At 49.3% G+C, this 13,745-nt stretch overlaps 1 protein-coding gene and 1 long non-coding RNA gene across 2 annotated transcripts in view; both read right to left on the bottom strand.

The window, feature by feature from the left end:
• The window catches only part of RIMOC1 (RAB7A interacting MON1-CCZ1 complex subunit 1), a 315,896-nt gene that overhangs the window by 214,965 nt on the left and 87,186 nt on the right, over positions 1–13,745 (bottom strand). The window contains exon 2 of the mRNA XM_078675011.1: positions 13,266–13,372. Within this exon, the coding sequence (XP_078531137.1) occupies positions 13,266–13,372 (107 nt within the window). The remainder of the gene's footprint in view (positions 1–13,265; positions 13,373–13,745) is intronic.
• LOC144818005 (uncharacterized) lies at positions 6,461–8,373 on the bottom strand. The gene is made up of 2 exons (XR_013607015.1): positions 8,221–8,373; positions 6,461–6,904 (listed from the first exon to the last, which is right to left on the bottom strand). It is a non-coding gene; the product is annotated as an uncharacterized LOC144818005 (long non-coding RNA).

Genomic DNA, 13,745 nt, shown 5'->3' with positions numbered 1-13,745 from the left:
AGTCCTAGTGGAAGGTCGCTTAGCCTCCTTCAGTATGTCCATACAATCCTCTGGGAGATTCAAATGGCCATATTGCACTATTTCAGGAGCCATGCCGCCAAACTCAAAGACGAGAGGTTGGGGTGCACCATCCGCCCCCCGAACTTCGTGAGAAGGTCCGGCCTGCACGGCAGCTTCATGTGAGGAAGGAGAGACCGGTGAAGCAGGTCCGTGAACCACCACTGTCTGGGCCATTCCCGGGCAATCAGAATCATCTTCGCCCCGGATTGGGAGAGCTTGATGAGAACTGTTGGAATCAGGGGAATGGGTGGAAAAGCGTACAGAAAGCTGTTCGACCAGTTGATCCATAACGCGTTCCCCAGCGTCCCTGGCTGGTAGTACCTGGAGGCGAAGTCTTGGCATTTGCTGTTTTTGGCGGTGGCGAACAGATCTACGTCTGGAGTTCCCCACCGTGCGAAGACTTCTTCTAGCACTTCGTCGTTTATGACCCATTTGTGGTTTTCCTGAATCAGTCTGCTTAGCTCGTCTGCCTGAACATTCTGCACACCCGGCAGATGAGTGGCCGTTATCGAGAGTCCTCGAGCCAGAAGCCAGTGCCAGATCGCCTGCGCCTCCTGAGACAGAGTGCGCGATCTCGAGCCCCCCTGCTTGTTGAGGTAATACATCGTGGTCGTATTGTCCGTTTGCACAAGCAGAGAGTCGGTCCGGAAGGACGGTTGAAACGCCTTCAGCGCCAAGTGAACAGCCCTGAGTTCCAGGAAATTGATGTGGTACGTGGACTCCGAAGGGGACCACGTCCCTTGAATCTGCAGGTCTCCGGAGTGCGCTCCCCATCCCAGGAGAGAAGCATCCGTCACGATCGTCTGCGTGGGAATGTCCTTGTGGAAGGGAACCCCTCTGAGGAGATTCTCCGCCGAACACCACCACTTCAGAGACTGAAGAGCATGTAGAGACAGTCGTATCCTGTCGTCCCAAGATCCTCTCCTCTGGTCCCACTGATCTTCCAAGCACTCCTGCAGCGGTCTCATGTGCAGCCGCGCATGTGGCGTCAGGAAGATGCAAGAAGCCATCGATCCCAGCAGAGAAGACACCGTCCTCACTGTCGTGGATGGAGAAGACAGGAGAGCCTGAGCCTTCCGAAGGAGTGATAAACGTCGCTCTTCCGAAGGAGACACGCTTGCCGACAGCGTATTGATGGAGGCTCCCAAGTACAGGATGCACTGGACCGGAGTCGGAACAGATTTGGACATGTTGATGTGCAACCCCAGCTTGTTCAAGAGAACGCACGTCTTCTGGAAGTGTGCTTGAGCTTCCGAGAAGGAGGAGGCCTTGATCAACCAATCGTCCAGGTATGGGTAGACAAACACCTTGTTCTTCCTCAGGTGTGCCGCTACCACTGCCATGCATTTTGAGAATGTCCTGGGCGCAGACTTCAGCCCAAACGGAAGTACCGTGTACTGATAGTGATTGGCGCCGACTTGAAATCGCAGGAACTTCCTGTGTTTGCGTGCAATGGGCACATGGAAGTACGCATCCTGTAGGTCTATGGCACAAAGCCAGTCTCCCCGTTGCAGCTGAGGATAAATCTGATGCAACGACAGCATGCGAAACTTTTCTCTGCGAATCCACTTGTTTGCCTGTCGCAAGTCCAGAATGGGCCTGAACTCATTCTTGTCCTTCTTGCGGACCAGAAAGAACCGAGAGTACAGACCTCTTCCTCTTTGAGACAGAGGTACAACTTCTATCGCCCTTTTCCTCAACAGGATGTCGGCCTCCGCCTGAAGCTCGCGCAGTTGATACTGCGAGCTGATCGGAGGAATCGATGGAGGAGGGCTGGTGAAACGAAGACTGTATCCATTGCAAACAATATTCAGCACCCACTTGTCCTGAGTAATTTTTCTCCACTCTGCCAGAAAAAATTGAATGCTTCCCCCCACCGGAGCGGGTAACGGACGAAGGGGAAGTAACTGCTCAGGGTCGAGACCCAGCCAGGCCCTTGGTCGCGGTAGAGGACTGCTGTGCACCTCTACCCCTCTGACGTTTCTGGAAGGGTCTTCTGTACTGCTGCTGTTGTTGCTGCTGCTGATGTTGCCCAGAAGACTGACCCCTTCCTCGACCCTGTGACCCAAAACGCCGTTGGAATTGGCGGAAGGGTTTCTTATCCTTGGGCTTCTCCAAGCCCACCGCCGTCAGGGTTTCCGCCTCGGCCTTCATCCTGGCCATCTCGTCACCGGCGTCTTTTCCGAAAAGGGTATCCCCGGAAAACGGCAGATTAGCCACACGTTGTTGCGCCTCAGGTTTAAGCGACGTCAACCGAAGCCAAGCATGGCGCCTCTGATTGATGCCGTGGCAGTATCCATGCGCGGACAGCAGGGAGATATCCGCCGCGGCGCTAATGGCCTGTTTGGAAACCAGCATCCCTTCCTGGACGACCTCCATGAAATCCTCTCTCCGGTCGCGCGGAACGAGGTCCGCAAACCGCTCCATGGAGTCCCACAGCGCACGGTCGTATCGTCCCAACAACGCCGAATCACTGGAGGCTTTCATCGTTGCAGAGGATGTCCCACACGCTTTTCGTCCAGCAGAGTCAATCCAGCGGCTCTCCTTATCGGGACGTTACACAAAAGGGGGGTTTTACCCATGCAGTCGCGGGGACCTGGGCGCTATATGGTATGTATAAAGAGGGGGTCCCCGCAAGGGAAACGTGTTATGTACAACACACACAACCAACCGTAGTTGGTGACACTTTTCTCAAATTTATGAAAATCAGTAGAAACAATAGAGATTAGTATTGTCATTTATTTTACAATACCAATGTATCATTCTATCAACAATATTTTTGAAAAGCCCCAGAAGGGAGAAGGGAACGGGGGAAGTGAAGGAGGGGGGTGTGCTCAAAGCTGTGTATAGTCAAAGGAAAATAAACATAGTCATTGACTATGTTTATTTTCCTTTGACTATACACAGCCCCCTCCTTCACTTCCCCCGTTCCCTTCTCCCTTCTGGGGCTTTTCAAAAATATTGTTGATAGAATGATACATTGGTATTGTAAAATAAATGACAATACTAATCTCTATTGTTTCTACTGATTCTCCTTATCGGGAGGCACGGTGGAGGCAGGAGAGGTGGCGTGGAGCTTCCGCGCCGCCGTCACAATCACCGAATCCGGCGTCGGATCCTTCCTCAAGAAAGCCGGGTCCGACTCAGGAGCCCTGTATTTCTTCAAGAGCCTGGAAGGCACAGCTTTCACCACCGCCGGCGTAAGGAAGAGTTGTTCCGCCGGCTCAAGTAGACCTGGCACCAGAGGCAGCAGGGGGCGAGACAAGTGTTTCTTATGCAATGTCTCAAAGATCACGGAAGTTGATGGCGTAGGAGCCTTAACCTCGATCCCCAACTTCGCCGCCCCGCGCAGGAGAACCTCCTGGAACGTGCCAATGTCATCAATCGGCGACACTCTTGTCTCTGGTGAGTCAGACAACGTAGGTGAGTAGGAACGGGTCCCCGAGGCAGAACTAGACCGGGACCTATGCCTCCTATGGCGATGCCTGGATCTCGAGGAGGATCCGCGTCCACTCCTCGACCTGTCCCTTCTACCTGAGCGTGACCTCGATCTCTTGGGTCCGGGACGCTCCGCCGGCCTCCCCGGGTCGGAAGTCTTGGGTTTATGAGGAACCTTCGACTTAGGAGTCTTCTTCGGAGGTGTCGGGAGGATGGGCATCGACACCGATCGCGGTGGAACCGGGGGAGGAGGAACCGTTGGAACCGGGGCCTGCGGCGCCGGTAAAGGAGGCAACGTAGGAGGGGGCGAAACCCTCGGAGGCGGGCCTTTAGGCAAAGGAGGCAACGAAGGCAGTGCGGCAGGCTTCCTCGGGGTATACACCTCGGAGTAATGCGTTCCTGGGGAGCCACCATCCTGTCCTGACTGCGGGGAGCCCCCCACAGTCCTGGGCCTGTCCTTACGACCTCCTGACGGCGAAGAGCAGTGCTCAGACGGCGATCTTGTGTCCTTCGACGGCGAGCGGCCCTTCGGCGTCGACCGTTTCCCACTCCTCGGCGTCGACCGGCTTCTCCGCCTCGACGTCGACCCCGACCAGATGGACGAACCTCGAAATCTCGACGACGGGCGATGACGCCTCGACGTCGACCTCGAGCGCCTCGACGGCGACCTCTTTGAGCGCCTCGACGGCGACCTCTTCGATCGCCTCGATGTCGACCTCTTCGATCGTCTCGACGTCGACTTCTTCGGCGCCGGAGACCTCCTCCGTCTCGACGGCGACCTCGATGACGAGGATCCCCTTGACGACGATGATGTCCTTGCCTTCGACGGCGAACGGCGGTGTCGCCTCGACGGCGAGCGCGGACGCTGGGCCCTCCGATGTCGTCCACTCGACGCCGACGGCGACGACGAGGAGATAGACACCGGGTTCGACGGCGGCCTGTAAACATCCCTCGACGTCGACGGGCGACGTTTTCTCGACCCAGAGCCCTGGGGAGACCGGGAACTGGCCGTGGACCTTCTTCTCGACGTCGTGGTCCTAGCAACTGAACCAGACGGAGATCTCGGACGCTTGCTGGACTTCCTGCCCCTGGGGAGCCCCCCAGAGGCCTCAGCATGGGCAGCAGAAGCCCCTCCAGACCCACCTTGAGCCTTCAATCTTCTTTCTTCAAGTCCCTGAAGCCTGATTTTTCTCCTGTCCTTCAGGGTCCTGCCAGAGAAGCCTCTACAGATCACACACTCCTCTGGGATGTGAGAAGAAGGAAGGCAGAGGATGCATACCTCATGGGGGTCTGACTTGGCCTTCTTCCTGGAGCACTCTGGGCATTTATCAAATAATGCAGGCATTATGAACAGCCAAAGAGAGCAAAAACCCAAGAAGAAAGTCACTAAAGTACTTTAAAAGTACACAAAAACGAAATTAGTGAAAAAACACCAACAAAACCCTTGAAAAGGGAGAGCTCAATGCTCCAGGATCCTGCTTGCAGGAGCCGGAAAAAAGAACTGAAACTAAGTTGGACCTGCTATGCATTCTGGGATACTGGGAGAAGGTTCTGGAAGATTCTCTTAAAGGCACAGTATCCTGTTTTGAGCCACATAATGGCAGCCTATGGGGCTTGTCTGTCCAGGTTCTTCTCTCTATCATTCCTAAGGGATTTTGCTGGTAAAGCAAGGGAAATCTGTACAGGCTTTTGCTGTTTTGTGGATTTTATGGTGGAATTTCTAGTTGAAGTACTGGACAGTGTAGCCTTTTTAGGCTGCATTATCTGTCTTTAAATTCTCTCTTAAGTGTCTATGCTTTTCTGCATTTTTTGACACTATAAGAGATTATTTTTGATTGCTCCGGGGTCCACGCACATGGGCGGGACTATTCACTAGATTATGACTATACACAGAGATCCCCTACTACAGAACAGGGCCATCCTGGTGAGTACCAACCAGGGGTCCCATTGGTGGTGCGCCCGTGAGGTGCCACCTAGCTATTCACACATTTTTTCGTTGTCCTTTTTTGGTGAATGTGAGTCCTGTGTTGTTCTAAATGTGTTGATCAGAGTTTGGCGGCCTTTTATCATGGCAATAGACTGGGACATCTTAACAATCTCTATAGCTAGAGGTGTGCTGGGGGGATTAATGACGTACCAGTGATGTTCACAGACCTGTAATTAAATTGCCTTGAGAACTAGGACTTTTGGTTTTTGATGAGCCCCATAATCATGCCTGTCAATGTCTTTTTAAATCCCTCAACAAGGCCATTGGTTTGTGGGTATAAGGTGTAGTAAACATGTACTGCACTCCACACTCTTTCCACATGTGTTTTAGGTAAGCAGACATGAAGTTGGAACCTCTGTCAGAAACCACCTCCTTAGGAAACCCTACCCTGGTGAAAACACCAATGAGGCCTTCTCTGGTCACAGTGCCCTGGGTACCTGTGGTACCATTTACCAGGGGCTGACCTGTGGCCAGAGGTGCCAATTGGGTTTAGGCTTCAATGCAGTTTTAGGGAAAGAACATAGACCCTGGGTACCTGATTAGCAGGAAAGACACTCAGTCAAAGTACATCAGCAATGCAGCAAAAAGTGGGGGTAACCATGCACAATGAGGGCACTTTCTCACTGGAACAAAGCTATACCTGGCTGATGAGCCCTTAACTATGGCAAACCATGTACTGAGTTGCTTGTCTTCTGGTTCAGGGAGGGCCTGGATTGGCAGTTCAGGCTTGACTGTTTTGAGTGGAGTAGGGTAAAGACTGATTTGTATATAACTGGGTCCAAACTGAGGTGATATGGTGTGTAAAATAACAATGCATTGGGATACAGCCCAAGTAATTAATTACCAGTGGCTGAGATTAATTCAAGCATTCCATCCATCACTTTTTGGAATAGTTTTATTTTTTTAAGATATGTTTAGGAAACAGATCTACCAGGCAAGGTATTAAAAGGTATACTGCAAATAAACACACATACCTTTGTATTGCATAATTTACAGTGTTTAGTAGATTCCTATCTAATGTATTTCATATATTTCTATTTGTATCAATTATTAATATTATTAGAATAGGATATACACCCAAAAACTGTTTATTCCACATCAATAGCATAATATAATAATTTCCTTATATATTTTTTGTATGATTATGCTGACTAGTTCCCAAGCATTTAATACATCCATGCTTACTTGCTGCAGACTGATGGCCCTTTGGTTAGCATGTCTTTCAGTACACAATCATTCCACACCAAAGGGAGCTTAGATACCTACAATTGATATAATTGTCATGCAGCTATGTGGAAAAAATGACAAGGAACAACATTTGGTAGACCCAATGCTTTGATGTGAAGCTTCAGGGGCATTAGTATATGTTGCATTTGACACCCGGTAGTGCAGAAATCGAGACGTAACAAGGACATTTGCCTGCAAAATATAATGTTAATAATGAGCAGTGTAGAAATAAAAGCTATAATTCCAAGCTGCAGTTAATAAACAGGGAAAGCAAGAAGGCACCTGGCAATGTGCAACAACAAAAAACAGATTACTCAGAAATATTTCTGAAAAAGTAAATGCACTGAACACACTTGTGTCAAGGCACTTGTGTTAAGTACTATAGATACGAGTAGTCCCAAACTTATACACGACAATATCAGAGGCAGGAAAAGTAGGGAGCAGGTGTACATATATTTATCTTTTTTTTTCAAATATATAAATCAAATGTTATTGACCTTTTAACAACACAGTGCACACCCATCTGCCCACCCCACACATCCCCTTCACCCGAGCATACCCATAGCCACCGAAGGAATTTCAGGACCTGCATCAGTTCTCAAGTACTGGAATGCCACCCAGTCCATAGTCAGACCCTCCAGGATTTCACGATGCGTGAAATAATCGCGAAATCGGCTTATCAGCGCGATGACCGCAAAATGTACCTTTTTGGCCGCTAAAAAAGGCCTCCAGCAGACAGCCAAGAAAATGGTGACATTGTATTGGCTGTACGCCTACACGTCACTACGTGTACTTGTGGCAAAAATTACTCTTTTTGCCACGAGTTGAAGTTCTCTATTTTATGTAACTGTTTTTTATGATTAAACATATGTATGTACATGTCAATTAGATTTATAGGACTTGATACGTGTCATAAATTGAATTTTAAACTTGTAATAAATGAATGTTTTTAATTAGAACAAACTGCTATTGTATTTTTCTGGTTGATTGTTACACTGAGTTCAGAAATAAGATGTACTTATAAGACAAGTATATCTACAGATTTACAACAGTCATAAAGTCATAATTGTCTAGGGATGTACAATACACTGTGTTAGTGCCCTTCCCTAGGTATTGCTGTATCAATTCAACAGGGGGTCCTTGTTATTTTTCACTAGGTTCGCCATGCATCACAGAGACTTCGGCACTTCATCCAGGAGCCCAGATGTCGGGCTCCCCATTGTAGGTGACCTGCCAGAGGGCCTAAAGCATCGAGGTCAAGACAGAATAGTAGTCCCTTGGGGAAACCCAGATATAATCCCAGTAAGTATCACAAGGGTCTGAAGCTACAGTGCGAATAAATTGAGGAGATTGACAAGTTTCTCGTACAGCGTGCCCTCCACCACCCCATACTGGCTCTGGGTCAGAGGACGCCCGGGTCACCACCAAGGGGGATGATCTATGCAGAAGGATAGCTATACCAAGAGAGCCCTGACATATCATGCATGCTATGTTCGATCATGCTGTACCTGCACAGAAGGAACAGTTGGTACCCAGGAGAGGAGTCTCTTGTAGCATCAAGACCCCCAGACATGGTCTCTTAGCATAGCGAAGGAATGCAGCATGTTTGATATGGTCTAGTAGACCATTGACATTCCTCATCATAACCTGAAAGCCAGCCTTTACCACTGCAAAAGAGAAAAGGGGGGTTCAAAGGTAGGGTCTCCATGGGAGGAGCGGTCAGCGGCTCCCCTGCAAAGCTTGCTGGGGGAGGGTTACAGCACGCACAAGCAGTGCATAGTGGGTGCAATCAATGAACCAGGTAAACATTCAAACACCAAAACCTCTCAATCCCCCACAACTCCACCCTCCCCACACTTCCACCCCAGAAGCATTTGTCACCCAAACATAGCCCCAAGAACATAACAAGCAGCAGATAAACAGACATTAGAGGTGGACCTCTTTCCTACAGAGGATCAATTGACAATAGGTCAGTGGGAAAAAAACATGGATCTGCTCAACCCGCTGCCCCTAACAGTAGGCAGAGAAAGAAAAGACAGGGTGAGAGAAACCCCCTTATGTCCCCAACACTGGCATCCTCCTGTAGGTCACCCGGTGGGGGACCCCGCACCTGAGTGTGAAGTCATGGAGCTCCGGTCCAGGACCCGCCTTCAGTCCCAGAGGAATTAAGACGAATTCCTGCGGCATCTTCAGTAGCCCCCCAGGACTTCAGGTCCCTCCTCGCCCCTGTAGTCCGGACAAGTAGCCCTGAGATGGCCGGCCAGACCATCATGGGCACTGAATACCAGTGCCCAACACTCCCCCTCCAGCCTGTCATCAACTGGCCATGCCCCCAAGACTCCATGGTAGGAGAAAAATAATAATTTTAAAAAACGTGGTTTATTATCATTTTATTGTTGGCGGGGGGTGACACTCCTCTGCCATAGCGGAGGAGCCGCAGTTGCAATGGAAGCTCCTAGTCCTCTTGGCCAAACTGTGATGGATCATGCTGACTGTGCTCAAAAGCCCATTCCCAGGTCTTCTTGCAGCTCGTAAAGAAGCAAGTACGGGAGTCAGATATCACTTTCAATTTGGCTGGGTAGATCACCATATAGGCCAATGGGAGAGCTTTCAGTTTGGCCTTGACTTTGTCGAATTATTTGCACTGAGCCTGGACCAGCATGGTGTAGTCAGGGAAAATCACTACTTGATTTAACTGAAAAAGAGGCATACCTTTCTTTCGGGCCTCCTGGAGGATTACATCCCTATTGCAGTAGTTAAGGATCTGAGTGATCATGGATGGGGGGCGGAGCTGGAATCGCTCTGTGAGCCCTCTCTTCAACACACCATTGTGAGAGGGCGCCCTCTGGAATCCAGAATTTAAGGCAGGCGTTGAGAAAATGATCCTTGCCAGATGCCTCTACCTCCTCAGGAAATTCCATGAAGCAGAGGTTATTACGGCAGGACCTGTTGTCTACATCCTCACCCATGGCCTCAGGGGTTCAGGAAGTGGTAGTCCTCCTGGCAACTGACTTCTTGGGATCAGCCACCTCGTTATGAGATTCGTTCCTTAGCCTTAGACACCCTATCAGCAGCACTGCGACGGTCCTGTAGCAGGAAGATCACATCCATCCCCACCTCTCTGACCTTTCCCTCCACCACCTCTCAGAAAGCCTGAAAGGCTTACAGGATAGCTGCCACATCAGTAGGTCAGGCTGGTGCTCCCCTGTAGACTCAGAGGGGGGACTCAGACAGCCCACCACCGGTGAGGCGACCCTGTCAATACAAGACTCCATGTGTAGTGTCTTGCCCTTGTCTTTCACCATGGCACCAGGAAGGTGGACGGGCACCACATCACAGGTGACTCCGAGAAGTACCCAGTCAAGATGTGGGGGGGGCAGGTGACAACCACACATGCCAAGCTGCCTGCCAGGAGAAGTCTCATTGTAAATGGGGAGGGAGGCCACTAGGCCAAAGCAAGCACTGTCACAGTCACAGGAGCAAGGAGCGATGAACGGCTCCTGTCGCCCCCCAGCTTCAGCGTACCTCCCCGCCACACCACGGTGCCAACAAAGAATCAGGTGGTGGCGACAGAGGGGGAGTCATCTGTTAACCTCACAGCAGCAGGTCATCAGAGGGCCACATGGCCTGCTTGCCACCGAGCAAAGCAGAGCAGCACTTGAAGTCGAAGCTTCCTAAGCACAGGATCCAAACAGGCCAAGTAGCCAGGTGCCCGAGGCAAGGTGGGGGTTAAGGTGGGGGCATCCTATCTCAGACAGCCCACAAAGGCATCCAGATGACTGGCCCCCCTAGAGCCTCGGAGGTGACACCAGCAATCCCAGCTGGCGGGGGGGGACGTAGGGGTACTATGCTGGGCAGATGGCCCCAGCAAGGTCCATTTAGCGAGCCAATCTCCCAGCAGGGAAGGCACCGCTGCAGTAAGGGTATGTCAGCAAAGGCTGGTTCTAAAAGGGTACTGTGATGCGGGTGACCAACACAGCGGGCTTCCTGAATGTCCCCAATCAGCAGGGCAGCTGCTATGTGCCTCCTGGGCGAGCCACGGTGCAGAGGTGCCAGCCTCACCGCCATCAGCCACTAGTTCCCTTAACCCCCATGCACTATGTGGGGAGCATGGCAGGGATCAGGTCACCTGCACGGTGGCCATACGGATAGTCTCTGGAGGCAACGTAGGTTGCCAGATGGTTGGAGCAGGCGGCTAGGGAGTTCGGATGGCAGAGGAGGTCCGGAGCATTGTTAAAACGTGTCCACCATCTTGGTCTCCCTGGCCACGCCCCCCATATATGTATCTTACTGTAAGCAACTCTACTATTGCCATCTCTGGCAAATATGTTTTATGCACTCTGAAATGTAAAACAGCAAAACCAAGCTAAGCAGAAATCGCACAGTAGGCTGGAGGCCACCAGTATAGGTCTGACAGAAACATTACAAAAAGTAACAACAACACTGCACCAAATCAGCATTGGTGAGGCATGACACCCTTACCATCTGGACCTTGACGCGGAGTCACAGAGCCCCTCAGGTAGTGCTGGTGACAGTCAATTGCTGGATGTGATTATCCATTAATTACTCCAGCTATACGTTGTGCGGCAAATGGGATTTGCCCTCGTCTCTTGCCACCGAACCACCAGGCCAGTTTATATTGGGCAATCAGTTAGCCAACGACACTAGGCGATCCCTATCCAGCCTTGCAGTGTCCCTAGTGAGTACAGGGAGTGCATGTCAGTTGATCTGTCCGTCCTATAGCGCCTAACATAGGTGGGGGATGCGATGTTTCCATACTGAATAACCCTAAGGATTCCAGGAACAGCTCAAATCCTAAGGCTTATGGAATTTCTTGGTTTTCTCTACTAATGGAGAAGAGCATAGTAGGAGGTATCTGATATTTATTTACAGAGTGCTGGTCACAGCATGAGAAATTTCTTCCCTTTCTAGCTTGTCTCCAGAGAGAAGTCTGCAGAAACATATTTCTTGTGAGCCTGAAAAGAAATGGCCCTTTACGCTTCACTGGAGAAATCACCTGTTGTGCATGTTGGTGGAGCAAAAAACAGGGTATAACAGGTCTTGGAGCAGATTCTGTGAAAAAAATGTTTTTAAGCCATACGACGTGACCATGTTGGCCACATCATAGCACTTCTATTTAAATGAGTAGCGGAAGGGCTGGGTAGAAGGAAACTCAGAGGAAGGGATGGAGTACATGCACTAGGAGGGTCCAGATCCCCCTCACACCGCCTCCCATCAGCAATAAAAAATATGCTAGATTCCAATGCTGGCTGCATCATAGACTTTTTAAAGAAAAAAACAAGCAAAAAAAATATTTGAACCTTCTCTTTTGTACATAATCTGGTACTCATGAAAGGTGCTCAAATGCCCTCGGCTAGGTAACAAATTATAAAGAAATAAAAAACGGTGTCTGCCCTTGTGTAACATGATCTGGTGCTCATGTAAACCGCTCCAATACCCTTGGGCCAATCTCACATTCTGTAACAAATGCAATGAGGAGCAAGTTTTGGGGGAGGAGGGGCGAACAGCCTGCAAACCCAAGCACCCTTATGGTGTGATGCAACTACAAGACAAAAGGAGCTCCGAAAAGGTGGGCAGTGAAGGGACACTGGGCAGGGAAGCAGTACTTAGGCCATGCTCCAGGAGAGGGTCAAGCGGAGAAAGAGGTAGCGAAGTCAGCATGCACTGACCAAATAAAAGAAAGGAAGTGAGAGTGACAGTGAAGCCAACCAATGGTAAGCAATGGGTGGGCTCTAAGCCCCCTATAAGTAAAGAAAATGTCTTGCAAGCAAAGACGCATACAGTGTCTCAGGCAAGATCTAGAAATGGTGGTTTCCAAATTAGCAAACCAGTAGTGGATCAGGATGGTTAGAACAAGGATCCAGATGTATTCTGTTAGAACAGTCATCTCCCCAGCAGGTGGCACTGTATAGTAAACACTTCTGCAAGCAGACTGTTTGCAGCCCCTTTGATATCTGTCTGCCCAGCGCAGAAAAAGAAGACTGATGACATGGCAAAACCGGTCATCTGTTACCTCTACACCTCCCCAGAGAAGGACCAAGAACCATGAACCATGAACCCCTGAAAGGGGTAAAGTTCATAAAATGCAAGGAGGACCCCTAAAACTTCAATAGGTGAGGCAACATGAGCCAGGTAATTTGCATCCCTGACAGAGTGGCCTCAGCACTAAACACAATGCACACTGGACATTCTCCCAGCTGGAGCACATGGTCATTCCGAAATGACAGCATGCATGACCTCAAGATTAATGAGTGGATTGGATGTTCGAGTTATGGTTACATAGTTCACTGTGTCAAATATCAGGTGGTTTATTCTTTGAAACTTAACTATAACATACTTTTTCACTTATGTTTTAAGGTTGAATTTCGATGTTTTATATACTCCAAACGTGGGTTTCTCCTCTATATAGAGTATATACACCCACACAAAGCACATGAAAACCCGAATTTTCAGCTACTCTGTAATTTTGCCGTCATTTGACATCATCAGCGATTTTAACTATGGCATGGTATAACAGAGATAATACATTTACCTGTGTATAAAGTTGTAAAAATGTGCATGTATCCAAATTCTCTTCACCTTCTCTGCAAAATGTCCTTAGTCTCTCCAATGTTGCTGAGGCCTTCTCAAAGAAGCAATCTGAGGAAAAAATACAATTTAAAGACTTATTCTTTATGAAATCAGTTGTTTTGGCTAATGTCATCTGCAGTCCTGTTTTACAATGTTTATCTGGTTCATATAGATTTCCCACACATGACTGGACCTAACAATAGAACAAATACCTTCATGTTTAATCCGGTGCTTTCCCTGCTTTACAATAAACTGGAAAACGCCAGTGGTGGCAGGCAGGATTGAAAAAATAGTTGTCATTAAAGGAGAGTCCGTTAGGATTAAGAGTAAGAGAATTTCCATGAAGGTATATTTCTTAGCACTGTTTCATGCTCTCCCTTCTTTTCAACTAGCTGACAACCTGATTTCATAACTCTTAACATTTATATTTGTGAGCAGGGGA

This window comes from Lissotriton helveticus, chromosome 2_1 (assembly GCF_964261635.1).
Source record: "Lissotriton helveticus chromosome 2_1, aLisHel1.1, whole genome shotgun sequence".
Lineage (NCBI taxonomy): Eukaryota > Metazoa > Chordata > Amphibia > Caudata > Salamandridae > Lissotriton > Lissotriton helveticus.
Note: the sequence above shows the minus strand (reverse complement) of the source record. Positions and strands in the feature narration are given on the sequence as shown.